The sequence below is a fragment of the Peromyscus leucopus genome, chromosome 8a, assembly GCF_004664715.2.
Source record: "Peromyscus leucopus breed LL Stock chromosome 8a, UCI_PerLeu_2.1, whole genome shotgun sequence".
NCBI lineage: Eukaryota > Metazoa > Chordata > Mammalia > Rodentia > Cricetidae > Peromyscus > Peromyscus leucopus.
Genome location: NC_051085.1, coordinates 56,863,593 through 56,891,216, shown reverse-complemented (window position 1 = coordinate 56,891,216; position 27,624 = coordinate 56,863,593). Strand labels below are relative to the sequence as shown.

General features: G+C 44.8%; 1 protein-coding gene across 1 annotated transcript; it reads left to right on the top strand.

Annotated features, from left to right (window-relative positions):
• The first annotated feature begins 448 nt into the window (after positions 1 to 448).
• On the top strand, positions 449 to 27,044 carry Rgmb (repulsive guidance molecule BMP co-receptor b). Its single transcript, XM_028866570.2, has 5 exons — positions 449 to 531; positions 1,460 to 1,535; positions 4,821 to 5,080; positions 10,484 to 10,992; positions 23,690 to 27,044. Exons 2-5 carry the CDS (start codon positions 1,531 to 1,533, stop codon positions 24,347 to 24,349), a joined length of 1,434 nt encoding a protein of 477 aa, XP_028722403.1. The 5' UTR covers positions 449 to 531; positions 1,460 to 1,530; the 3' UTR covers positions 24,350 to 27,044.
• Positions 27,045 to 27,624: the final 580 nt, after the last annotated feature.

Genomic DNA, 27,624 nt, shown 5'->3' with positions numbered 1-27,624 from the left:
AGGCAGCGCTGCGGGCCGGGAGGGCGGCGCAGAGGGCGGCGCTGCCGGCGTGAAAGGCGCCTTTGTGCAAGCCCGGGTGTAGGACCCGGGGAGAGGAGAGAGCCGACCGAAACCTGGAATCGGGGGGCAGAGGCGTCCCACACTCCCAGCCGTCGGGTCTCCAGCAGGACAGCCGGGGAGCGCGGTGGAGCGCGCGCACGGGGCCCTGCAGAGATTGTCCGAGGCGGTGGCCCGGGGGCCGGGAGTGGGAAGAAAGCAGTTGCGAGGAAGTTGGGGAGAGGGACTTGTCTCCCCGCCCTCGCCCCCTAGGTGGCAGGGGCCCCGCTTGGCTCCGGGGTGCCACCGCTGCCCCGGAGCTCGCTCCGGAACCGGCATCTGGAGAGCGGCCCCCGGGTGGAGCCGCCCGCCTGCCGCCCACCTGGGGCAGAGTGGCGGGCGCGGCGAGGCCTCCCTTCTGCGCCCCGGCCGCGTGGCTTGCGGCTTATTTTCCCAGCTGGCAAGCGTCGCGCTGCAGACAAGGGAATGCCTGTGGTGAGTTGTTTATTTTGTTGAAGTTTGCGGTGGGCCAGGAGGACGTGGGGGGCGAGCGGCAGGCAGCGGCCGGGACTGTTTTGTTTAGGTCTCCGTCCACCTGTGTGGTATAAATCTGCCAGGCTCGGGGCGGTGGGGCCCAGGGTGAGGAAGCCCCAGCGTTCCAAAAGCTCCTGGCCACGTTTAATTCGCAATGCCTGGAACTGACTACAGTTTAACGAAGGCTGTCCCCGACCCCCAGCTTTCCATGGACGCTTCCCTAGGGACAGTCGTCGCCCATGACCCGGGGACAGCTGGCCACTGAAGTTTCCACAGCTTCCCTTCCCTGTTCCTTGAGAGCAATGGAGCTGGGGGGGTTGATGAGAAAGGGGCCCAAAAAAGAGAGAAAACTTGTCCTGGGGTTTTGGGGGTGTGAAGTTCGTTCAGGGGTGTCGGATCGCCCTGTTTCTACAAACTGGGGTCCTGGGTTGGCCAGTTTCCCAGGCTAGGCTGGTGAAAGGCTAGCGGCTGGCTCCTGAGGGAGCCCATTGGACCCCCTGGGGCTGATGTTAGTCACAGCCTCGGCTTCGTTTGCCTGGAAGAAGAGCCTAAATACATTAGCGAGAGGGTAAAGCTTTTAAGGCCTTCTTGGGAGTGAGTGGCTGGCTAATGAGAGGTTAATTTTGTTTCGAAGGGAAGGCTGCGCTGGTTTCCTGAGATAAATGGACAGGAAGCGCATTACCTCCAAGCACTGGCAAGCGGCTCCCAAATGCTTTTTGCACCTGCTGCTTCTAGCCTTGCGAGCCAGAGGCGAGCCGCACTGGAGTCTGTAGGGATCAAGGGGCCCCGGCTGTAAGCGCGGGTTATGAACCTCCAGCGCTATCCGCGGTCTCTCTCTCCTGGGGCTCAGCGCTCACACGGAACCCTGGGGCTCTTCTCTTACACCTAGGTCCTGCGTGTTCCGGAGCTCGGGGGCATCCTGATCCCGTTGAGCCCCTTCCAGGTGCGGAAGGGTTAAGAATGATGTAAGTACAAGCCAGGAGCTACATGCCTTGGGGCTCCTGGACTCTGGGCTATTCCAGCCCCTGATTTTCAAACACTGTGGAGCAGCGAGCAGCAGGGGAGCCCTTATTCCAGAATGGGTTTCACAAATCTCTTACTGAAGGCTTCTCGGTCCTAGGTGAGCTGTTAAGTACAGATCCTCATGTTAGGTTTCTGGATGTGGAGATACAGTACCTGGGGAACAGTTAAGGCACTATATAAGGGTTCAGGAAATGAAACTGCATCATGTTTAAAATCTATTATCGTTTCTGGCATCCCATTTGCATGTCCATGGCGTGGTATGCTTTGCTGGGTCTTCTGGATGTACTGTTCTGGTCTCATAATTCCTTCTTGAAAACAAAGGAAGAGAGAAAGAATGTAAGTGGTAAGACCCAGGGTGGATTTTGGGGTTGCTCAAGTTGCCAATCAATTCATTTTTTTTTCTAATTAAAATGTAAAACTTTTATAATCATCAATTTTGTTCTAGCTTCCTCCCTGGGTTTTTCTTTGTACAGTCCCAAATTCTACTTAAACTTGACACACACGAGCTTGAAAAGTGGCTGCCTTATAAATCATCATCAACATGCCCTTGATTTCCAAGCTGATTTCAAATCTTGCTAAGCGTCCAGATTCACCCCCAGAGTGTGTCAAACGACCTAATGTCATAAAAACAGGACCCACCTTGTGATTTAATTGTAAAAAAAGAAAAGAAAAGAAAGCATTTTCCTATAGCAGCTGAACACTTACGCAGTAATAAAAAGTGAATTGTTAGGCATACATGTCTTAAGCTTGTCAAATTTTACAACAGAGGAGCAATAAAACACCTTAGAGATGAATTTTTTTCCTCTGAACAGTTTTTTTCTTGACATGAGGATTCTCAGCAACTCGAGGGTGCCCTCTACTGATAAGAATATCTAAAGCCCCATGTATTTAAAATAACATGATAGTGCCTAGTGAAGTCATCAGCAGAAAGACCCAAACCAAATTGAATGCATTGATCTTTAACTTTTTGGTTATATGAAGTCTGATAACAACATAACTTACCTTATAGGATATAATTAAAAACTGAAAACTCTACATTTTGCTGTTAGTCAGCTAGCTAAAAGCACTTAAAAATCTCTATGCGTAAGAATGTTTTGCCTGCATGTATGTCTGTACACCATGTGTGTGTCTGATGCCTATGAAGGTGAAGGGAATTTGGATCCCCTGGAACTGAAGTTACAGACTGTTGTGAGCTGCCAGTGGTCACTGAGAAGTATATGCAGGTCCTCTGGAAGGAACCACTGAACCATCTCTCCAGCCCCAAGCTAAAAGGACTTTTAACAAGAGAGTCATGTGATCACTCTTTAAAAGATATTAATTAGTATTTTCTGAACTGCATCTCATGGATTATATGTAGTAACTGCAAGATGGTAAAAATTTTTGCTCTGATAACATTTAGTATACACCATTATGTAAAATTGTCAGATACATTCCACCCCTCCCCCCATGAAAAGTCATTTCTCCAGGCAACTCTGAAGCTATTATTAAGCATATTAAAGATAGACATAAGGCTTGGATTATATCTTGGGTAGCGAAAGGTGTGTTTACCACTTGAGTCATCACAGCATGTAATAAGTAATGAAAAATTACAGTAAAAACAGATAGGTCTCCTTCATTAGGGACCTAGTGGTTTGAAGAATTCACAATGTGTCTAATGAGTGAGATAGTGAGACCTAAGGCTCCCCCCCCCCAATTATCCTGGTCCATTGATTAGCACATTGTAAACATGTGGAATATTAATGTGTCTGTGGTTGATAGGAGATTCCTAATTAGAGATTCTGAGTAATGTAGCAGGTAAAGTTGCAAACTGTAATTTAGATTGCAGTAAGTGCATTTTAAATGGCAATCCTGAACAGTTTGTGGAATGGCAAGGGGAGGTAATGTGGCTCCTAGCACTGACGCCATTCTCCAAAGGACATACCACTTCACACTAACTGATAACAAATTAGTGCCTGTCCTCAACGCCACAAGTGCTTTCCTAACCCTTGGCGATTGTTTGTGGGGTTTGCCCTTGGTTTGGGAGGACAACTCAAGTAGAAACAGACCTACCATTGGATTAATTTAATAGGCTGAATATTTGTGGAAAAGCCACTGAGCAACAAGAAATCGTGGCAATAATTACACTGCATAAAAACTCACCATTCTCATTACTCTAATTACCTTGTAACCGAACACGTTGAAGTTCGCCCAATCCCTGACTCCCGCTCTCAGCTTTGAAGCAGGGAAAATGTCAAAGAAACCAAAACACCAGAGCCTCCTACAGCTGCCAGCGAATTCCGCCGGGAGCTCGCAGGTCCTTTCTCATTCCATCCATCTGCTACGGACCTCGGGTGTCATTTGAGTGCCTAGGGCGGCTCGGCTGGACTCTTGTTTTACCTAGAGACCCCGACAAGTTTGCTACGAGGTCCTGCAGATGTGATTGGCTGAATGTGTTGGGGGGAACCTGCTATACGGAGCTCGGGGAAAGTGCTGGCTTCCTGCAAGCCGCTGGCCAGCCGGGCCGGGAAGGAGGAGGAGGGGTGGTGGTCATTAAAAACCAACAACGAACAAAAAAAACTAGGAGGAAGCTGAACCTGAGCTCATTAATTCAAGGAGAGGTTAAAGGCCGGTTCTCCTGGAACGCGGGCCAAGCGAAAGTCGCTGTCGCCCATTTCTATTGGGTACCAGAAAACCGTGATCGCGGAAAGGGGTGGGGGAGAAAAAAAAAAAGCACAAGGAAGCCGGTAGGAGGCGGGGCCCTAGCGAAGCTGCCCCACCCGCGGGCGGCGGACGCGGAACTTGAGTGAGACGCAGAAGGGAGGTGCGAGGGCGGGAGGCACGCTTGCAGCCAATGGGAAGGGGGAAGGAGTACGGTCGGGGGCGGGGCCTCCCCGGATTGGTGGGAATTCGGCGGGGGCGGGGCGAAAGTGCGGGACTGAGATTGATTGACCGCGCAGGCCACGGGTGCGGAGCTCTCCGGGCCGCTGCCTGCCACGGCTGGTGAGGTTCCCCGGGTTCCACGCGCGTCGAGCCCACGCTTAGCCGGGGGCCCGGCCGCCGGTGCGCCCGGGGCTGCTCTGGGCGCTCGCTCACGGTCTTTGTATCTTTTTCTCCCGCCTCTCTCTCTCTCTCTCTGCCTGCCGCGTCCGGCCGCCGCGATGTCTCTGCGCCCTGTTGCCACCTCCCTCCGCCCGCGACGCCCTGTTCGTTGCGGCGGCGGCGGCTGGTCTCGGACGCTGGCCTGAAAGGAAGAAGAGGAGGAAGCGAGGCGCGCCCCCCGGCCCATGCCGCAGCCAGAGGCCCGGCCCAGCCGCTGCGCCCGCGCCGCCGCCCTCGCCGGAGCGCACGAGACCTGCATGGACGGGCATGGGCGTGAGAGCAGCACCTTCCTGCGCCGCCGCCCCCGCCGCCGCCGGGGCTGAGCAGAACCGCCGCCCCGGGCTCTGGCCGACGTCTCCCCCACCGCTGTTGCTGCTGCTGCTGCTCAGCCTCGGGCTGCTCCACGCAGGTAGGCGCAGGCCGGGTGGGGAGCGGGCCGCGCGGGCTTTGTTCTGGGTTCCGGAACGCCACGGCCCTAGCGGGCGAGCACGGATCTCACCGTCTGCGGGCTCACGGCTCTAACTGGCGCCCCGCCGCCGCGCCGGGTCCTGCCCGCCGCCGCCTCCGGCCTCCGCCCGCGACAGCCGCTTCGCCGATCCCGGCGTGCGGGGGCCGCGTGCAGGACCAACGCTCCGGGGCTTTATTGCTCTCCACGGGGGTGTTTACTGGAGCCGCTGCGGATCGGGTTTCCGCTGCCTCAGCCGCCTGCGAGCGGAGACTAGAGCCTTGTGCTGCTGCTGCTGCTGCTGCCGCCCTACAGCTGCGGGTGGCGGCGAGGCCGGGAATCGCACCGGGTGCAAAGATTTTTCACCCAACTTTGGGGTGGATTCCGAAGGAACTTAAAGTTATCCGGGATTTCTTTCGGTTTTGCCAAGGCCGCTTTGGGAGCAGAGTTTGGCGGATTGAAGAGGTGTTTGAGGCTAGCCTCGTGTTTTAGGTTCCTAGCGGGCTTGACAGATAGATGTGTGCTGCCCTGTGGAGGTCGGCAGGGCTCCTGGCGACGCAGCACTGAGGAATGTGCTCTTCGGATAATAAGCCTGAACCTGAACCTTGTGACATGTGATGCCTACTTTTGTGTTCTTTACAAATAAGTATCATTTCTTTCTAAGACTTTGCCTAGACCATGAATTTCCCTCTAATACAAAAGTCAAAAGAATCATTGTCCTTCTGCTTGAAAAACCAGAGCATTACATAGATTTCCTTGGAGGCCTTTTCCCCCTGTGTTTATGATGACACTCACAACGCTCTGATCTGGAGAATAGTTTAATGTCACTCAACTGTACTAAAAACTTTTTACTTGTAAAGGCATACCAACCGTGCTAAAATAGCCGGGAGGTCTTTTAAGTAATGGAATAAAGTGACATTGAAGAGACAACTCTTCGAGGTGGTATAACATTTTGACACTGTCACTTGGAAACACGGACTGGTCGCACTAAAAATGTAATAGCCAGTTGTGGAATAATTAAGGCCTTAAATTAGTAGCTTTAGAACCTCGGGGAAAAAATGTCTGCCTGTGGTTTCATGGAAACTTTTTGTTAATGTGCCAGTATTCAGGAGTGTTGGGGAGAAAAATCCATTGTGTCAAACTGCGTTTCATGAAAGGGAAGTTGAAATGCTAGGTTGAGAGCTCTGTTCTCTTTGGCAGCTTGGATATTTGTTGCTCTAGGGTCCTGACAGGACTGGGGAGTAGTTCTGGAGATTTCCTTCCTGCCTTGTGTAAGGCCTAAGAAACTGGACTAAAGGTTTCCAAAATTAAGGTGCTTTGGTTAAAGAATTTGGAACACGAGGTTCCTTTCAGAAACTCAGTATATGCTCACCCTTAGATTGGACCCAATGGACTTGCAAGACTCTCATTACTGTGAACTTGTTGGAGTGGAGTTCTTTTGAGATAGCTCTTTGAAGACCGGTGCTGTTGAAATGCAGGGGTGGGGGTGGGGGGTTGGAGGGGGTTCTTTTCCAGACCAGAGAACCTAGCAAGTGCTTCTTGCAGATGGACTACCATATGTTTTACGTCTGAGTCCATATCATTTGCCTCGGTGCCCCATATGGCTCTACAGTTCACTCAAATCAGCTTCCTATCTCATTTCCTTTATTATAAACCGGTGACTGTGCTGCAGATTCACGGTCCTGGCGTGAAGGAGGCTGTCTTGCATGGTCAGTCTTTTATGTCTGATTCATTAAAAAATGATGAAAGCTCTAGACCACGGATCCTTTAGCACTTACAGTAACTGGCATGAAAATACACCACATCACACCAATTGTAGATGATCTGACCCCAAAATAGAAAAATTTTCTTTGTAAGGGCATCTTTTGAATTCTGCCCTTGGAAAATGGCATTTCTTTATTCTCGTATATGTTTTATTTTATCTTAAGACCATTGCAGTTCCTGAGTGGATATCAAATAGGGGAGTTCTTGCTTACTCATACACTTCATGGCTTCCTTGGCTACATCCTGGAGCGTGTTTCTGCTCAGCATTGTCTTGGCATTTTGACAGGAGGCTTACTTTACCGCTTCTAACAGGCAAAGTGTGCATTGTCATTATAAATTCATGAAGCCTGGATATTTCTGGGTTTATGCTGCAAATTAGTCATTATACAGGAGCCTGCAATGGAGCTAAAAATTCTAACCTCTAAGCATTTTCTTTTCAGTTAGCCCTCCTCCCGCTGATCCTATCTACAGCCAAGGGTTGTTAGGACCCTTATCCAGGGCCAAAGAGCTGCTTTGTGTGTGATTTCTCAAAGTGATCAGCACCTTCCTACTGTAAAGAATGGAACCGAATGAGGGACTGTGGACAAAGGAGCCCACTGGGAATAAGAGTGCTGCGTCTTCTTCCTCTTCAGCACTTACATTCTGTGCTTTTCTCCATGCTTTTCTTACTTTTGATATTTTATGACTATTTGAAATAATTATAAGTAACTGTATGCTCGGATGGATTTTATAGACCATAAAAAGAACAAATAGGCCCCACAAGTTTAGCGGAAAGCTCTGGTGCTGCCATTGTTTCGAGTCCAGGAGCTGTTCATTAGTGAGTGATCTTGGCCCTGCGTTGGCTTCCCGTTCTGTGCCTGCTGTGTGTCTGATTTTAAAAGAAGAGTGGTATAATTGTCACCCCACTGTTTGTGTTTTTCAGCTGTCGGTGATGACTGTGTTAGTCAGGAATGTAAAGGAGAATGGCCTTCACGCTAGTTAGTTGTGTACAATCCCACCAGGACAAGGCAAGGTCTTGAGTATGCCTTTCCCTTGACAAACGGCTCAAAGGCGTCTAGAAGAGTGATTTTTTTTTTTATTGCTTTTGTTGTTTTGTCTTGTTGTTCACTAAAAGTAGTTGAAAGTGAATAAATCTGGGAGAAAGGAGTCCTGTAAATCGACTTCCTTGGTCAGCGTTGCACTGAACAAGCCTTAAATGGACCAAACACATAAAGATGATTATTTTATTTTGTTTTTTAAAGTGGTCTAGTGGTTGCTATAAGTCCATAGCTCCAAAATAGTAAAATAATTTTAATCTCCTTTATTTTGGTAAAAGTGACAATGGAGTCTCAACTGATCCTTTTCCTTCTCAGGGCCTTTGAAATTTCACAGCGATGACAGATTGTTATCTCCTACACTTCTCTACAACTAAAGCCAAAACAAAAACAGTTTACCATTTAATTAAAATTTTAAAACATCCGTTCTAAATTACTTATCTAAATCAATATAGGGTTTACTACTACATGATGTCTTTTATCAGATGAAGTTTTAGGTATCAGTATCCTAAGGATTAATGTATCCACATATTGAAATAAATATATATTTAAAAATAACCCACTAATTTTAATTAGGCATAGTGGCATACACCTGTATCCCAACATTCTGGAAGCTGATGCAGAAAGATTGCAAGTTCAAGGTCAGCCTGGGGTACAATTCAATGAGACCTGCCTTGTCTCAGAAAAAAACAGAAGTAGGTGCTGGAGAGATTTCTCATCAGTTAAGAGCACTGGCTGCTCTTCCAGAGGACCCCAGTTGGATTCCCAGCATCCACATGATGGCTCAGTCATCTGTAACTCTAGTTCCAAGAGATTCAACACCATCATCTGGCCTCCGAGAGCACTAGGCATGCATATGCACAGGCATGCATGCAAGCAAAACACTCATACACATAATATAATATACACACACACACACACACACACACACACACACTAGCCAAAATCAATGAATGACCCAGTGATATCGACGACTCCCCCCGCCCCAATACAAAATGTGAGATACTTTATGCCTGGAAAAGCCCACAAAGCTGCTATAACAACTTCCTCGTTTTTTCAGAAGAGGAAGCTGCTAAAATGTGGAGAAAACAATAAGACTTCTTCCATAGGTTAAACGCCTCTAAGGAATTTCAAGTGACAAATACATGCTACAGTTCATTTTATACGACTTAAGATACATGAGCAATGTTTCTTTCAGTAAATCTATTCTCACTTTTTGAAACAATATAAAATCGATTGGTGCATATGACTGAACTAGTGTTTTTTTGTTATTTTTGTCCTTTTTTTTTTTGGTTTTTCGAGACAGGGTTTCTCTTTGTAGCTTTGCGCCTTTCCTGGAACTCACTTGGTAGCCCAGGCTGGCCTCGAACTCACTATTTTTGTCCTTTTCTCTTGTTGCTTTGAGAAGTTTCATGAATTGTTGTATGAGACAAGCAGTGACAAAAAAGACAATTTGGAAATTTCTTTAATGCGGGGCATTAATCCTTGGGTTTTCATTTTAACTTTTTCTTCAGACAGTTAACTAAAGAGGGAAGGTGAGGTGTGTATGTTCACACACACACTGGGAATTCTTGGTTTTATAGCTCTCTGATTCATGTTTTGAAATACAGTTTTGATGTTGCATACTTTTTTAGGGTTTTGTGTGTGTGTGTGTGTGTGTATGTGTGTGTGTATGTGTATGTGTGTGTGTATGTGTGTGTGTGTGTGTGTGTGTGTTTGTGGTTTGTTTGAGATCTGTGTGACAGATGTGTTGGGAGAACTAAAATTGGATCATGGTCAAGTGAATCACATTTTTTATAGAAGCGAGGGCATTGTGGATGTAGTTTGTTAGTAATGTACCTCAGGAAAGATAGAATGACTTACTACTTGGATTTTTTTTTTTTTTTTTTGCCCTTGATTTTCTTTTTTTGGTTTTTCGAGACAGGGTTTCTCTGTGTAGCTTTGCACCTTTTCCTGGAACTCACTTGGTAGTCCAGGCTGGCCTAAAACTCACAGAGATCCACCTGCCTCTGCCTCCCAAGTGCTGGGACTAAAGGCGTGCGCCACCACCGCCCAGCCAATTTTCATACCCTATAGCCATACAAATATCAGGTAAATATACTTTAAACATACTATAATTAAGAATTTTAGTCCTTCTTTGGGTGTGTAAGCTTTAATCATAGCCCTGTGCATAGTGTATCTCTCCCAGTGCTTTCCAAAACAAATAATTCACACAGCTTTAAAAGTCAAAACAGTCCATGTCTTTGGCTTTGCTTTGGAACAGAGGAATCTTTGTCAAAATCTGTAAATAAATAGCAAACAAGAAACAATATTTCATTTGCAATTTTAACCTGGAGACATTCCTAGACTAAACTCGTGTTCAGTTACCAAAGCCCAAGCTTTAAAGTTTCAGTTAACTGTATCCAGTTTTTTTTCCCAGTGGCTTTATATGATAGATGTGGTAACTCAGTACCACCTTAAGTAGGAGTCTGAGATAGAATAGACAGTTCCCAGGGGAGAACAGCATCTTCTTATGATGCTCAGAAGTGATGAAGCGTTTACATGCATGGTCCTGTCTTCTTTTCCGTAGGTGATTGCCAACAGCCAGCTCAATGTCGAATCCAGAAATGTACCACAGATTTCGTGTCCCTCACTTCACACCTGAACTCTGCCTCCGATGGCTTTGACTCTGAGTTTTGCAAGGCACTCCGTGCCTATGCCGGCTGCACCCAGCAAACTTCAAAAGCCTGCCGAGGCAACCTGGTGTACCATTCTGCTGTGTTGGGTATCAGTGACCTCATGAGCCAGAGGAACTGTTCGAAGGATGGACCCACATCTTCTACCAACCCAGAAGTGACCCATGACCCTTGTAACTACCACAGCCACGGGGGAGTCAGAGACCACAGGGGAGGGGACCAGAGCCCTCCCAATTACCTTTTCTGCGGCTTGTTTGGAGACCCTCACCTTAGAACTTTCAAGGATCACTTCCAGACATGCAAAGTGGAAGGGGCCTGGCCACTCATAGACAATAATTACCTTTCGGTCCAAGTGACGAATGTTCCTGTGGTCCCCGGATCCAGTGCAACCGCTACTAACAAGGCAAGTGTACTTCCTTGTCTTCCTTCTCTCTTTCCACTCACGACTTTGAGGTGCTTGGTCCTTCAAACAACTTTGGGGTGTGTTATGAAGGCCTCATTCAGAGGGACCGTTTGTATATCTTCTTGGAAAGTCATTAACGGGGTTGGTAAATGTTTGGGATTACTTAATAAGGATTTTTTTTTTCTGGCATGCAAAATGTGGATCTTAACTTAAATAGTCAGTGATATGAAGAATAAAACATAAACAGTGAAATCAAGTTCTCCAGGGAGAAAAGGCAGACCTGTTTAATGAGAAAAATGTGTGCCTTCTCTAATGCTGTCTTGTGAGTGCTTACGTGTGTGTGTGTGTGTGTGTGTGTGTGTGTGTGTGTGTGTGTGTGTGTGACTCTTCTCAAAAAAAAAAAAAAATCCCCAGTCAGCTTTATCAAGTGAGTAAAGTGGGTGTTCTGGATGAAGAAAGCTGTGGAGCCTGGGGCAGTGGCCCATCAGGAAGCTTCTTTATTGGAGGTTTAGAAACTATAGTCAATGTAATGGCTGTAGGCCAGGCTTCCCAGTGGCAAACCCACAATGGTGCTTTAGTTACTAACCTTTTGGTAACCAAGGAAGTTAAGGATTGGCTATTGCAGAACAGTGCCATATAACCCCCATGTAATCTCACACCCTCGTGGTAACAGTTTAAACCAGAAGCTGAGGGGAAAGTCGGCAAAATTAAGTTACGTTTACCTTGGTCCAGTGTCTGTGCTCTGTGCTTATTTTGAAGAAAATGATGCCAACTGCAAGGCACCAGTGTCTTAGTACAAGGCAGGAGAGCGTCGAGTGGGTTTCCAGTCAGTGCTAAGTAACGTACGTTAGTAAATAAAGGACTTTCTCCTAGTGTCCCAGCCACAGTGCCTCCTTCCCTGTCGTCCTCGGCTACAAACGCCACAAATTGACTGTCTCATCTTGCTTTAATTTCCTGTATTTATTAATCTGTTCCTTAGTTGTCATAGACTAAATATAATTGACAAGAATCAGGCTTTTGAAGTCTTGTGACTGTTCATTTGACCGACACCCCCCCCCCCCCCCCGCGCGCCTTCAAATGTGAGGCATATTTTTAAGTGAGTTTAAATTATTTTCCTTGGCATTTTGTGAAGGGAATTTTACAGCACCTCAGGAGATATCTGGAGACACCCAGGAGTGTCACAAATCTAAAATTAGAAGCCATTGCTCTTGAGCAAAGAAGACTGGTGCACTGAACCAGACATTTTAGGGGATCTCCGAAATGTTTATACTTCAACCCAGTAAAATCTCAGGCTTGCCTTTTGCCTTGGCAAATTCTACATCTCAAAATAAACGTTTCTTTCCCTGGCTCTTCTTTGTTTATAGATAACTTTTCTTATGTGGATCTCAGGATATGTATTTGGTAAAAGTTAGGTTATAAAGATACATAATTATGGGGCTAGTGATATGGCTCAGCGGTTAAGAACACCTACTGCTCTTGTAGAGGTTTGGTTATCAGCACCAACTTGGCAGCTCACAACCATCTGCGACTGGTTCCTTGATCTGATCCTCTTCTGGATTCTGAAGGCACTTGCATGTATCTGCATGCTCATGATACCCATGAACTCGGTGTGTGTGTGTGTGTGTGTGTGTGTGTGTGTGTGTGTGTGTGTGTGTAAAATAAGTGATTGTGAAGTTGTAAGGTAGACCATTGCCAAAAATCCAGGATTACAACAGTCATCAGACACCTGAAACTTGGGAATAGTTCCTGGATAACTGAAGATCCCGTGAGGATTTGATGAGGCGTTACATTGGGAATGGGAAAGTTATTCATTGTTCAGAGTTGAGGATTTGGAAGACTCTTGGTCAAATTAAACTATTAGTAATATATATGTATATATTTATGTATATATAAATAGTAATATATTTAGAACAATTTACAGTGTACGTAAGATTAGCAAATTAATAAAAAACACAGGTCTGTTTTCTCCATCTGGTGAAAGCCAAAGATTTTGTTCTTTCAAAATGGAGAAAAAAGTGGTCCTCTGAGGTTCAGGAGGAGAGTGACATTAGTGTTTTGCACATCTGGTTGACCATGCCGCTCAACAAGTTACTCTAAGGTCTTCCATCCCCAGCAGTCTCTGTACTCTTTATTTTTTTGTTTGTGTTCTCCGGGTGCCCAAGGATCTGAAAGGCTGTTTTTGATGGCCTGTCTCGAGACCTATATGATATGTGTTGCTGAAATCGGCAACACTAACTAACATTGCTACACAATATTACCTTTAAGGACTTTAACCATTAATAAAAATAAAAATAGTTGCTGGGTGTGGTGGCGCACACCTTTAATCCCAGCACTCGGGAGGCAGAGACAGGCTGATCTCTGAGTTCGAGGACAGCTAGGACTGTTACACAGAGAAACCCTCGCTCGAAAAACCAATATTAAAAAAAAACCACTGAGGCACAATGTCCTTACAAAATTCATTCTAAATAAAGCCTGAATTTTTTTCTAATTCTATTTTACAATATTTTCTCTTAAAAAAAATTTTTTTTGAAAAGGTTTTCTTCATGAGAATTTTACCTCATGTTAATCAGCCATCTTACCTTTTTATCTCTGTGACAAATACCTGAGGAGAGACAGTTGAAAGGAGGAAAGTGTTTTTGGGTTTCAGTTCTAGCTTGACAGGATTGCTGCTTTGAGCCTCAGGCAAGACGGGATGCCGGAAGCCTGTGAAAAGGGGTGCTTACCTCGGGTAAGCCAGAAAGAGGCAAAGAAAAGAGACTGCAAGGGGGGGACTAGAGACAAGGTGTAACTTTCTGGGGAGGTGAACCTCCATCCAGGTCCCCCCAGCTTTCTAGTCCTCCCCAAATGTTATCCTGTTATAAATCCATCAAGTCTTTCTGAGGTATACTTCACTTTCTTACTGAGAATTTCTGGATTTGCCTAGACCAGCATCAGATAACTCAGCACTGTACGTTGCTGATATTGAACCTTGCTTGTGTGGTCAGGCGTTTCCAAAGACATGTGCTGTGGGCTGCTGTATGTAAAGACTAACTGATGTGGAAGGCCAGCTGTGGTACAGAAACACCCATGCATTTCACTGCTGAAGAGAAATGCTAGATTCTGGGTATTTTTCTCAGCAAGGTCACTAAGACAACTGGGCTCTAGGAGCCTGGCTTCTCGAGCCAGCCTCCTGCAAGCTTTAGCTTAGTGAGGTCTCCCTTCCAAAAGTACCTCCCACCTGTCACCAAAGCATGATACCTAAAGAGAATAAAACCAGACGAAGTCACTGGACTCAAGGGGCACTTATTAACTAAACTTTTTTCCACATCTGAGCAGTGAGTGAGTTAGGACAGACAGGCCTGTAGTGTGATTTATCTCCTCTCCACATGCGAAAGAAGGACATGGTCACAGGGAGCACGGTATGCTTTCTCATTCTCAGGACCTCCATGTTTGTGTCTATACCTTTCACCCGCCATTCTCTTCCTCTCTGGAAAAGTCTGTACTAGTTGGCCAGCTTGCCAGGTAGATATCTTATTGAAGGTGAGAAGCTAGGGCAAGTTTTTCATCTCCACCCTGGGGCTGCAAGAGTTTCTGGCACACCTACACACCTCACCTCATCTCAGATACAATCTTCCCCACCTTCGGCTGTGAGAGGCACATGTAGGCATGCCGACTCTGAACGTGAAATGAGGGGACAGTATTAGAACTGGCAGTGTTAGGGACACAAAGGAAAAGCAGTTTTCCTACTGGGGAGGAGGTAGTCACACCCTGTTGGCCCCCGAGAAGCATGTGGCAGTGGCTGTCCTGTACCTCACATGTTCCAGAGCAGCCAGGTCACCTGTCTGTGAGGGTGGCTGGCTTAGTGCCTTTGCTTGCACATTTTCTTTGTCACTTTCAGTCACCTCATGCAGTTACTGGGACGTGTTTTTAAATAAAGGTCCTTAGAGAGGATATTTAAATGCATGATCACAAAAGGTGCCTGAAGAGTAGAGTTCTTGGGCCTTTGATGTGTTTCCAGTAGCATGTGTTACAGTTGCTGAGACCATAGTACAGATGAGTGGGAGAGGGCTGCCTAACATGAGCAGAGCACCTGAGTTACCTCCTCAGACCTACGAAACCATGAAGATGAAAGTGAACAGTTTTTAAGTCATCAATCCCCAGCCAGCAAATGGCTCAGCTGGCGAAGCACCCGAGGCCAGGCCTTACAACCTGAGGTTAAATCCTGGAACTCATGTGGTAGGGGAGAACCGACTACAGATTGCGCTTTGACCGCCATACAAGCTCTCTTACATACAAACACACAATACATAGAAAAAATGTAATTTTAAAAATTAAAAGTAAGTCAGTCTCAAGTACGTTCTCCATAACTTTTCAAAATACTTTCAGTTTTAAACTTTCATGTTACCTACCTAGCAATGGCTGTATTTGTAATCATGACTTTCACAAGTATCTTTTTGCTTTATGTTCCCTGTAATTTTTATGTAAAATATTTTCCCCACCACTTTCCTATACAATACTTAAATCTCATGAAAACAAAGTGGAAGTCGGGAATTGGGAACCACACATCCTGGTCTCCCTCCTTGAGTGAGAGGAGAAAGAGTTTGCTATAAGTCAGCTTGCCCAAACCAGATGACTTGTACTGGCCAGCTGAGAGTGGCCACCATCTCCTGTCACCCTTTGGGTAGCACCCAGTGCCTATCCAAAGTATAACAGGATGCCAGGCCCATCGGGGTTGTTTGTGTGTATCATTTTATATTCCATAATATAATTCTCTAAGTTTCAAATTCTGGAACTCCTTCCTTGGAGTTCCTGAGAGGTTCCACCAGAGCTGGAGACAGCTTGATTTTCTTCCTTTTGGCTAATGTCCTCCTTCAGCTGTATATTCTAATGAAACCCACCAGTCCTTGTAAGCACGAGAGCATGTTGTGGTTACTTTTTTCTGATAGCCCTTCAATACTTGGACAGCAGCAGTGAACATGTAAATCACTCTGTCATTATCTGTTGTCTAGATAGACTTGGAGCTGGAGCTGGGCACGTCTGCATTACAAAGACTTTCGGCTGTTATTTTAAGTGCATCTATGGATCAAGGTTTGGAAACCTGTCCTCTCCTGACCTCATGCCTAGTACATTTTTTTTTCTTGCAGCCAGGTTTTTATAGCACTTTGTTTTAGTAACTGTGGATACCTGTGAGCTACACAATAGTAATCTTTTATTTTTATCAATGAAGACATTCTTCCTTCCCTTTGGTTGAATTGTGTTTAGGTGTATGGACCCTGTTCCTGCTTGTGGTGGTAGTCATGGTGGCAAGGGCGTGTTGTCTAGAGAAGTATCTAATCCTTAAAATCTGAGATTTACTTTCGGTGGGAATATATATATATATATATATATATATATATATATATATATATATTAGATAATTCCAGCCATTTCTTTGAGATTTGTTCCTTATGATCCTTGGCTACAAAGTTGTAAGAGTCGTCGGTATTCGGACATACTGGGAACGGATAGGAATGAAGTTTATAGTTATAACTCCCTTGGTGTAGTAATTTCTAATTAAATGTCATAAATTTGGTGCTGCTGCATTTAAAAAAAAAAACTACATGTCAAAGATGTAGGGATGAATGTAGCCTCTGCATTCAGCAGGGCACACACCTAAAATGTACAGTCATGGGAAAGTATGGGATTTGTGTGTAGACCCGACATCTTCAAAGCCTCTTGGTAGATGCATTGGTTCCCAGAGACATTAGTTCCCAAGATGACACAGGTGTCAGGAAGTAATACAGAGAGGACAGATGATGTGAAAGCCTGTCACAGGCTACACCCAAGACATGCTGTTCCTGCCTTGCTTGCCCCTGGGATTTAGCTTCCCACCTCCCACAGTCAATGTACCGCTCACCTGCATCTGTATTTCCACGGTCACCAGTCTTAATTAATTTTTCAGGGTCCCATCTCCTTTTTAAAACCCTCATTGAGTCCTGTGTTAGACATTTTTTGTCATTCCTGAATTTATTTCAGAACTAGCACTGAAATGTTAAAGAAATCAGCTCTGCTCCTGGGTGGGACTGGGTGTGTTGTCTTTTTCAATTTCCTGCCAGGCTGTTGTTTGTACTGGATTATAAAGTGTTAGACCCAGGAACTACTGTGTGGTGTAGTTTCAGTAAATTGCCTGGAGGTAGATTTCCAAGTGCATGTTGGGAGAGAAAGGGGAATCTTCACTGGATGATTGATTTGTACTGTAAAAGCATTTTGTAAGATGGGCAGGCTCCTTGGTTATTCTTTATGCTGTGCTTTTCAGATAAAGTATCCCTTTGTTTTTTCCACTTGTGTTAAAACACCCTGGGTAAAAAAAATCTTTACCATCTTGTAATCTTCCTGACACTGCCCATTCCCTGAATCCTAGATGTCCTTGGAAGGAGGAGACCTTCCCCCTTGGTAAGTGAGATAACCAGAGGCTTGTCTAACCAGGCAGGATTCCTTGGGTGGTGTAGGCCTCTGATGCTTCAGAATACATCCACACTCCTCCGTAGTTGAAGGCAGCAAGCGGCAGGAAGCCAAAAGTCAGACACACAGCTGAGAGTCAGAACTTGTTTCTCTGTCACGTTTCCAAATGTCTCTCTGCCCTGTTCAGTTTTCTTTGAGTCGACGTTTTGAGGGGAAGGGGTAAGAAGGAAACTTTTGTTGTTGTTGTCGTTGGCTTCAGTTAATGCTAGCCAGACACTTTCTGCCTCTGTGGAATGTGGCCTGCGAGAGTTACCTACAGTGTACAACAATGAGAAATGCTCCCTTTCCCATTTTGTCTTTGTTTGTTTTGACTGCAGTAAAACTCGCTCTTCCAGGGTTTGGATTTTGTGTTCTTGTGGGTGGGGCGACTTAACACAGTGCTCAGCCTGTCTGAGTGGTAAGCAACGAGAGCTAACACACTCAGAAGGATTGTATTTTAACCAGACAAACTTGGAGTAAACCTATGGTACTGTTGGATCCTAGCTAGAACTCAAGTGAAACCACTCTGCTGGAGAATGGGAGCTCTTTCTGCTCCGACTCTGCTGGTTATTTCAGTACTTGGGGCGTGAGTAGGGGTGGGGTGGGGTCCAGCTAATTCTGGTAGACTTCATTCATGTTGGCACTCGGTCTCTTCACTGTGGATGGAGTGGGTACCACAGCATTTGAACATGAATTTCTCATCTCCTGGGCAAGTGCTGCTGAGACGGATTCGGGGTTCAATCTGGACCTCCAGACACTTGGCAGGTACAGATGTCTTCCCCTTTTCCTGCCCATCTGACCATCTCGATCCTTTTCTTTCTTTCTTTCTTTCTTTTTGTAACTTTGAGAACTTGAAATTGAACGTAGAGCTGGCAAGATCTGTGTGTACTGTAAAGAAGTTGAAGCTTTTTCTTCCCTTCCTAATGCTAAGAAGTAGCCAGAGAGGCTGTGGCTTCCTCTTCTCCATCAGTTTAGGAAACAACAGTGGAACCATTACCCTGAGCTCTGGAAGGGTCTGTAGCCCTGCCCACTACTTTATCCAGAGGGAATGCCCCTGGAAACCAGGACTTTCTATGGCAGATTCTGCCTGGCTGAGGGCTACTGCCCTCACCACTTTCAACTTTTGAAGTCCTATCGGCCTCAGATCTGAAACACAGTGGCAGCTTATGTCTATATACTTCAGGCATTTACTTTCTCATCTAAAAAACATGGTGATATTTGCCTCCTCACACTACAAAATCTGAACCCTAACTGAAGAAGACATGCAAAATCTGAACCCAGAGTTTTAGAGGTTTCGGAGCTGCTGAGGTGTACAGGCCTGGAGGGCTTGCCTCCTCATGCTCAGCATGGTGTTACGCTGGTGTGGAGAAGGAAGTTGGCTAACTTCCCCGTCTCTGTGCCTGTTTATGCTTCCCGCCTTCCTTTTTTTTAATTATGTAGAAACTGGTTTTTTGAGAGTTGGCATTTCTGTGCTTGTCCCTTTCTGTGTTATCCCTGGGCCAGATTGCTTTCATTCTCGGTGCTTTTTCCAGCCATTGGGCTGAGTGCTTCTCTGGACCACCCTCGCAGCCTTCAGCTGTGGGTGTCCTTCCCCTCTGGTTTGGCTTCTTAATTCTCTATCTGCTGCCAAGTACCCCTTCAACAGCCAAAACAGCCCCTGCTCTTGCTTGTGTTCATCACCTAGGGCAACACTGAAGACTGAGCGTGAGCCATTCCAGTTCTCTGCATCCTGTAAATGCTCTGAATGCAGAACTCTGTAGAAGGAAACCTGGGGGTAGAGCAGCATACATACTTGATAACTGTTTTGAAGGCAGTGTGTTTCTTAGTCTCATCTAAACCCTAAAAGGAGTCTAGGGTAAGATTTTTAATATGCTGCTCACCTTGTAAGTGTGCTGTCTTAACTGTTAGTACATTGTCCTAGTCCAATAAAATCATTCAACATCTTGCACTTCTTATAATATTTGATGTAAGCTGAATAATGATTGTAAAATTGCTTCCCAGTTTATTAAATTTACAGCTTCCTAACAGATCATCTCCCTGATGCTTTTGGGAAAATTGTCGGTGACAGCATGTATCCCCAGCCCATCCTGTAATATACTACATGTAAAATCGTGTCTAGGTTTTGTGTGAAATTGTTCAGACAAAAAAGGTAACCTAATGAGGGTGTGTGAATTTCCTCCCTGTTTCACAAAAGGGAGAGAGTTACTCTCACTTTTAGTTACCAAAGGTCAGTTTCCTCTTTGCCTGTATAAAGGGGGTGGCTCCAGCTACAATCCACACTCTGGTGGCCCTGGAGATGAAGTAAGGTATGTTTCAGAGCTTCCTTGGCCAGCATTTCAAAAATTCAGAAACACTGGCCCTCCAGAGTAGAATTTGGGTGTGTTAGGGATGGAGACAAAGCCAGTGTAGTGGAAGCATGTGCTGTTGTTGGAACGGTCTTGTTATTCCGTCTGGAGGACTGAGTGTCAGGGCTGTATTGCACCTACCTGTGCAGACATGAAAGGGCTCTGAGCCCAGTCCTGGTGTCCTTGAGGGTCTGCTGTTTTTCCATCATAACCATACCCAGACAATGTGACACTGTGGACACATCAGCTAATTATATGAAGTAAAATTTATTTTAACTTCCTTGTACATGGGCAGAATTTTCACCAGATACAAATCAAATTGCCTTTCAAGCTCATTTCTTTGCTTCTGTTTTGTTTCCAGTCCCATGATGAGCTCTAAAAGTCTGGTTCTCTTGTTGAGGATTCATTCCAGAAAGTTCTTTGCACTTGCAGCGCTAAGTGATCTGACTGAACACTGGTAAATGTTTCTTCCACAGTATATGCAGAGCTGCAGTGCACACAGATAGCTGACTGCAAAGCCTTTGGGGAGTTGTATTTTAAAACCTGTGTGTAGTGTTTTACAGGCTGTTCTGCCTTGGCAAGATTTCTCTGTATCCGGGTAAGGCAGGACCTGGATTTTCCTCATGGACTTGTTCAATTTCATTTCATACATTTCATTTTCTTGCTGGTGGGAAGGAGAAGCAGGCAGGTGCCTCTTAATCAGTGGTTCTCAACCTGTGTGTAATGACCCCTTCAGTGGTCAAATGACCCTTTTGCAGGGAAACACAGATATTTATATTATGATTCATAACAATAGCAAAATTACAGTTAGGAAGTAGTAACAAAATAACGTTATGGTTGGGGGTCACCACAGCATAGGGAACTGTATTTATTAAAGGGTTGCAGCATTAGGAAGGTTGAGAACCACTGCTCTTGATTTTACAACAAACCTTAAGTTCTCGTTGCAGAGGTTGACCTGTTGTAACTGCGATCTTCCTCCTCCTCGTAGACCTTGTGGGTGGTAGAGATCTCAGGAGTGAGATTAAAAATGAATGAGGAGAGCTAGAGTAGTTTGTCTAAGGTGGGGTTGAGAGGGACTAGATGGGGGAGGTTTAACAAAAGGCATTGATGTTTTAAATGCACAGAAATGCCACCCATCAATAATAAATGATGTGGCATTGAACAGATGTGCCAAATTGAGTTATTACTGCATGTGGATCAGTTAGTGGAGGGAAGCAAGCTGCATAGCAGTGTTTTATGATTTTTAAATGCAGAGTAAAAACCTCTCTACAGATTAGAATACCCATTCTAGGCTCTTGACGCAACCATTTAAAAAATGGAAATTTTTTTAAAGTTTGGAATTTGCAAAAATTCCAATGAAATTTTGTGTATTTTTGAGGTAAGAATTATTACGGATGAATGAGTTTGCTTTTCTGAAAAGGTAGACGATCTGAAATGGATTTCATGCTGTTCACGGCTGAGTGGTCGCTTGTTGAGAGCTTGTGTTGTTCCAAGGAATGACATTGCATTACAAAACTCAAGTCATGTGAAACTGTTACCCAGAGTTTTTTCTACATTGCAATGATTACATATCTAGATACCTGCTCCATACATACTTACTACAGAGGGCCCTCTCAGGAATTGTTACTCATGCTTTGAGATTGTTTTATCTCAGCATGTTGATTCAGTAGATAGCCAAGTGAGAAATACTATAATTTTATCAAAGAGAAAATCAACTTCAAGCAAAATGAGTAAACAAAAATCGGTGAGGTAGAGGACAATATTTAATAGGTACAGATCCTAGAGAATGCTAGTTTTCCATGTGCCTTGCCTAGCAAAGGATAAGTGTGTGAGGTTATTTAAATGAGTCCTGAGTTGCAGAATTAGAATTGCTGTGCCTAATGAAAAAAACCAGACTTGGTTAAACATGAAACTACTCCACTCATCTTAATGCTGACCCCCGTTGTCTTTTTTTGGTAACTTGTTTGCAATTGAACATGTCTGCTTTGTTGCCCCAACAAAAATGAATTCCTTTTCACTCTTCATAATGTAAAAATTCACAGTTCTTGCATGCAATGCCAAGTGGGCTTAAACTTGAAGTTTGTTAGACTAGAAAGACACATTACTGAGTTGTTACATCTTCTGTTTTTGAACAAGGATTGAGACTGTAAAAATGGTATTATTGGCTCTTATTTTAGCTGTCTGTATTGTTAACCTTCAGTGCTCTCTAGTCTTCCTCCCATGTTTTCGGGAGCAGAATTTACTTGAATTAATCTTTTCACTTCCTAGCAATCCCAGCATGTCTTAAACGGGGACTTGTCAAACTGACTTTAGAGCCACCAAATAAATCTATTTTATAGTCTCCTTAGATACCCACCTCACAGCCCCTCACAGTGGAAGGTTCCGTGGTTGGAATCCACAGTTCTCCTGAAGTCATCTCTTTCTGGTCACCTTCTCAGGGTTGTTAAGAAGGTGTTGAAATGTGAGAAGGGCTGGTAGTGAAATCAAGTTGTGGCTCTGGGTAATTAGGAGAGAAAGCCCAGGGTTTTCACAGCACATTGTCTGGCTTTCGGTTGCAGCTGCAAACAACGGATATGAACTTAACCAGCTGCTGTAGTGCGGCTGGCTCCGATCTGGCTTTGTAACTGGCTGAAGTAAAATGAAATGGCTGGAAAATTCCAGTCAAGTTAACACCAGTGGGAACGTGCGGAATTAAATAGTGTGAGCAAATGCTGGCTGGATCGGGGAAAAACTTCAGACATAAGCTTGAGGGTGGTAGTGAGGATTTGGGGGGCATTTCTGACCTTTCTAACAAGGGTCCATTGTTTTGACTAGTTCTCTTGCAGGAGCTTAGAGGTTCTTGCCGTCAGAATGACTTAGAGAATGTGCGGCTTGTCTGTCTGCCTTCTTGACTCAAATCACTCAATTCTTTATTCAGTTTTTTGTTGTTTTTTTTGTTTTGTTTTGTTTTGTTTTTTACTAAAAAGCAAAACAAAAACCCAAAACTGTTACCACATAACTGACAATTAGCCAAATCTCAGATGCTCCTTCAGTTGGGGAAGTGTTCCTGCTTTGGGTGGCACACAGGGAACTCCTGTCCCTTCCTAGTTGGCCTCTCTCATCACATGTGGGCTGCAAAAATGGGAGCAGGTTCATTTGTTTCAGTGGTTTTTATAACTCTTATAATGAAAGGATTCTGCAAGAAAGGAAATGGTCTTACAGAGGGAAGGTTTTGTATTAGCAATAGATAGTTTTTTCTCCCTGAACTGCTTGCTTCATTTGGAAAATTGAGAGCTAACTGGGAAAAGATGTGAGGAGTCCAAGGCCCCTGGTGCTGTTTGGGGAAAACATCTTCTGTTACTTGGGGCATGTTATCTCTGCCAGTGCTTGGGAGCTATATGCTTGCCAAATAATTCCCTGTCACAGGGATTAACCAGTGATGCGAAACATTTGATTAAGAGACTTAGAGAAATCTCTCAAGAGGCACATGATTGGTAGTTGTTGCAGATGTCCCCCCAAAAGCCTGTTTCATCTCTCAGTATTTATATTAAGTTTATAGTGATGAGTCATGTGAAATGGAGATAGTCCAATGTAGGATCTCTTTAGAGGCAAGACTCTAAAGATATATTGTTAATTAAGTCCCTCAAAGCTTCTGTATATCTTAAAAAGGAACCTCCACCCCCACCCCAGCTGTGCCATGCCTGGGTAATTTTTAGGAGACAAATAAAAATTACCAATAAAAATGGACTGTTTCCCAACAGGGGCACTATGTCAGGAAAGCTGAGTAACAGCTTTTGCATTGCATTTGGAGCCTCTGCTCCAACGTAGTGGTGGGGAGAGTTCCCTAGTACTGTGGAGTGTTACTGTTCAGCTCCCCTCCAGTTGTATTAACCTGTACATCTTCCATCCCACAGATCACCATTATCTTCAAAGCACACCATGAGTGTACAGATCAGAAAGTCTACCAAGCTGTGACAGATGACCTGCCAGCTGCCTTTGTGGATGGCACCACCAGTGGGGGTGGGGGTGACATTAAGAGCCTTCACATCGTGGAGAGGGAGAGTGGCCGCTACGTAGAGATGCATGCCCGCTACATAGGCACCACGGTGTTTGTGCGGCAGCTGGGTCGCTACCTAACCCTCGCCATTCGGATGCCTGAAGACTTGGCCATGTCCTATGAGGAGAGCCAGGACCTGCAGCTGTGTGTGAACGGCTGCCCCTTGAGTGAATGCATTGATGATGGACAAGGCCAGGTGTCTGCTATCCTGGGGCACAGCCTGCCACGCACCACCTCAGCACAGGCCTGGCCTGGCTACACACTGGAGACTGCCAGCACCCAATGCCACGAGAAGATGCCAGTGAAGGACATCTATTTCCAGTCTTGTGTCTTTGACCTGCTCACCACTGGTGACGCCAACTTCACTGCTGCTGCCCACAGTGCCTTGGAGGATGTGGAGGCGCTGCACCCCAGGAAGGAACGGTGGCATATCTTCCCCAGCAGCAGCAGTGGAGGTGACAGAGATTTGTCCTTTGGTCTTGGACTCACATGCTTGATCCTTATTGTGTTTTTGTAGGGGTTGTTTCTTTTTTTCTTTTTTGTTTGTTTTTTTCTGGGTTTTTTTTTCTTTGTCTATAACAAAATTTTAAATATATATTGTCATAATATATTGAGTGAAAGAGTATATATGTATATACCGTGTATATGACAGATGTTTGTCCTGGAATGCCAGATTGTACATTATGTGTTTGGCTGTTTTCACATATGTTGGTTGTAGTATTTTTTGATTGTATCAATTTTGTTTTGCAGTTTTGTGAAATGTTTTATAATGTCCCTACCTAGGGACCTCTTAGAAAGCACTTTATTTTTTATATATTAAATATTTATGTGTGTACCTGGCTAATATGTACAGTGCATATACACAGACACCGCAGCAATCCATTTGAAGGTGACCAGTTTGTAGCTACTCTGGGTGTTCTTCCTGCACTTCCCATTGCTACTGATTTGCCAAGGTACACGGTTCCTGATGGAGCTGTCTCCCTTCCTTTGAAGTGTCAATTTGAGAGGAAAAGTTGTCGGCTCCCTTGTAAGTACCTTTGATTCTTAATACTCGGATCTCACTTAAGAGCCCCATTTCTAACTCACTTTTTCAGAACATGGGGACAGTATTGCTACAACTCAGTCCTTGTTACTCTGACTGTGGCATTTGAGCACATGTGGCCTATGAGGTTAACCCTTCTGAAGCTGCTGTTTGTTAAGTACGAGTTTGGTGATGGCCGTTTCAGGTAGACACCAGGCATCTTGCTACACCTGAGCTGGTCCCCATCCCTGTTTAAATTGTAGTTGTCCCCTTCTTTAACTCCTTGAGCAAAACAAAATCATCAACTCAGTAGAGTTCATGCCTTGCTCTTCCTCTCTGCAATTTGTAGAAATCATGTTCTTAACTTTCTCTTCCTTGGCTGCTTGGAATCCTAACAGTGCTCTCTGGCTCCACCCCAAAGTCTCCTTCCCCTCACCTCAGGATTCCAAACTCTGGCTGTTTGTCTTCCTATGATATTGAGGTCCAGGTGTAGGGCCTTAAGAACAGAAAATCTTCCTTGGTGTGTATTAGTACGCACTTGCCTGTGGATGCTGTTGAGTCCCGATGTTCATAACTAGGCATTGCGCTGCCCAAGGCGTATCTGTCTTTTCAGCTCTCTTCCATCTTAACACCTGTAGTTGAATTATTAGGCAGTTGTTCCTGTCACTTAGTGAAATCCCCATAAGGTAAAGTCTCTCCTTGTCTCTTCCATCCCATTGTTGGTACCAACAATAAAAGGGAATTAACAAAAGGCCGTGAGAGTAGCAGAGTTAACTCCTAAATAGATAGATTTGTATTGTTATATCTAAATGTGAGTGTTTGTTTGGTTCCAAGAAGTAATACAATTTGTGTTTCAATATTTAAGGTTTACATTAATGAAAGCAAGAGATATGAACTTTAAATACTGTAGTTATTTAGGCCAAGGTGATGCCTTTTGCCATGTCCTATTGGCCAGTGGCACTGACAGACTCAGGCTGGCAGCAGAAAAGGGTATCATTTTGTAAAGTTGTGTTTCTTAGAGAAGTGATATCATCACAGGGTAGGATTGTGTGTTCATCTGGAGGTGGCAAACCCTCACCTAGGGGGAAATTAGGAAGGCATCCTTAAAAGCTGAACCCCAGAGAGCTGTGATCTAACCCTGTAAAAGAAGGTCCTTTTAAGAAAGCTGGATTAGAACCAACTAACCCTGAGCTCTGAAGCATGGCCACTTTTGTTCATCTGTGGAGCCATGTGCCAAGTTTAGAAGCTGTCACTAGCTAGTAACTAGTAATTGAATAGAACAAGGAAGGAAAAACGTTGGATACTTTTAACCACTATTTTTGTGCAAATAGTATAAAGGTAAAGTAAAAACAATAGGAGTTTCTACAGTGTCTGGCTTTAGAGTGTGTGATTGATACACCTTCATCCTTTTGGGGGGAGAAGAGAACTACCACCTCTACTAACAGTTTGGAAAAGGAAGTTTGTTTAGCTGGGAAGGATCCCTGTGAGATGTACTACATCAGTAGTATTAGTTATATAGTGTGGTGGGTTCTCCCTCGTAATCAGTGTCCCTATACAACTTTACAGTCCCCACAGATAACTTTTAGAAATGAAATATTTCTGTAGAGAATGGCCAGGCTTTCTTTGGGGTTTCTAAGGAACATACTGCTTACACTTGTCTCTTGAGGTCCTTAGCCAGAAGAATTTCAGACCATGCCAGCATATGAATAGGCTATCGCTCTTCTCAGGTCTCCTGGGAGAAGAGCTTAAAACTTGGGCCAAAACACTGATTTTCACAGAGCCGTGTGGCTCTTTTAGAGAAGACTCAAAACACTTTTTGCCCTCTTCACCGTGCTTGGAAACCCCCACATTGTGCTGAGTCTTTACAGAGAAACCTGTAGATGTGGTTCATAGGTATATGAGTAAGTGTCTGTGTAAAAACAGTGAGTGTGCAGTATGTAAATACTTTAAATTATTATGCTAGAAAAATAAAGTTACAGACCATGCTGTTGAATGTTTGTTCTGTGATTATGGTGACACCTGCTGGAAGAGCTGAGGAACCGCTGCAGAAGAAAAGGAGTAAGGGACTTAATAAAATCCTAGTCGTTTTGGGCAAGATGTGCTCCTTGTCCCCTAGCTTGTTTGACTGCTTCTGTAGTTTTCCCTTTATAACCTTGAAATAATTACAAATAAAGCAGTGTCTGTGAGACTGGCTGCCGGCCCTAAAGTTCTGTCTTTAATGAGTAGCTCTGCCCCTTGAGGACACTGCACTCTGGGTCTTTTGAAGGCCTACTGGAATGCAGCAACTCAACACAATGGAAAGATGTGGGAGGAAAGATTGTTTTTTTTCCTTGAAAACCCTCACAACCTGGGTGTTTTTAAAGGGGATGTCATATATTATAAGTTGTTTGTGTTAAAGAAATAGAGGATAGAGGAGTTTGGGAAAGAAACAGGCTCAGGAAAGCACCTGCTCTCACCAGGTGCCATCCTAAATGGAGTAAACCTGGGGTGTGGGACTCACATAATTCTTGAATAGAAACATTTCTCTGTGTAGCAGTTCAGAGCACATAAACGGGGAATCTTAGGTCAACTGGATCATGTGAGCTACAGAAACCAGGGATACAGTCCCTGGGTCCTGAGTAGATGCCATGTGTGTAACAAAGGAGTCTATACTTTCACATTTCATTCACATCTGACCTCCAGCTTTCCAGAGACCAGAGATTTCCATTTCAAAATTCAAGAATCCTGTTGCCTGGCTTACTTCATAAAAAAAAAAAAAAAGTATGGATGCT

Coding starts and splice junctions, on each gene's coding strand:
- Rgmb (XM_028866570.2), top strand. Junction 5,081..10,483: donor CCTCGGGCTGCTCCACGCAG/GTAGGCGCAGGC, acceptor TCTTTTCCGTAG/GTGATTGCCAACAGCCAGCT. Junction 10,993..23,689: donor GTGCAACCGCTACTAACAAG/GCAAGTGTACTT, acceptor TCCATCCCACAG/ATCACCATTATCTTCAAAGC.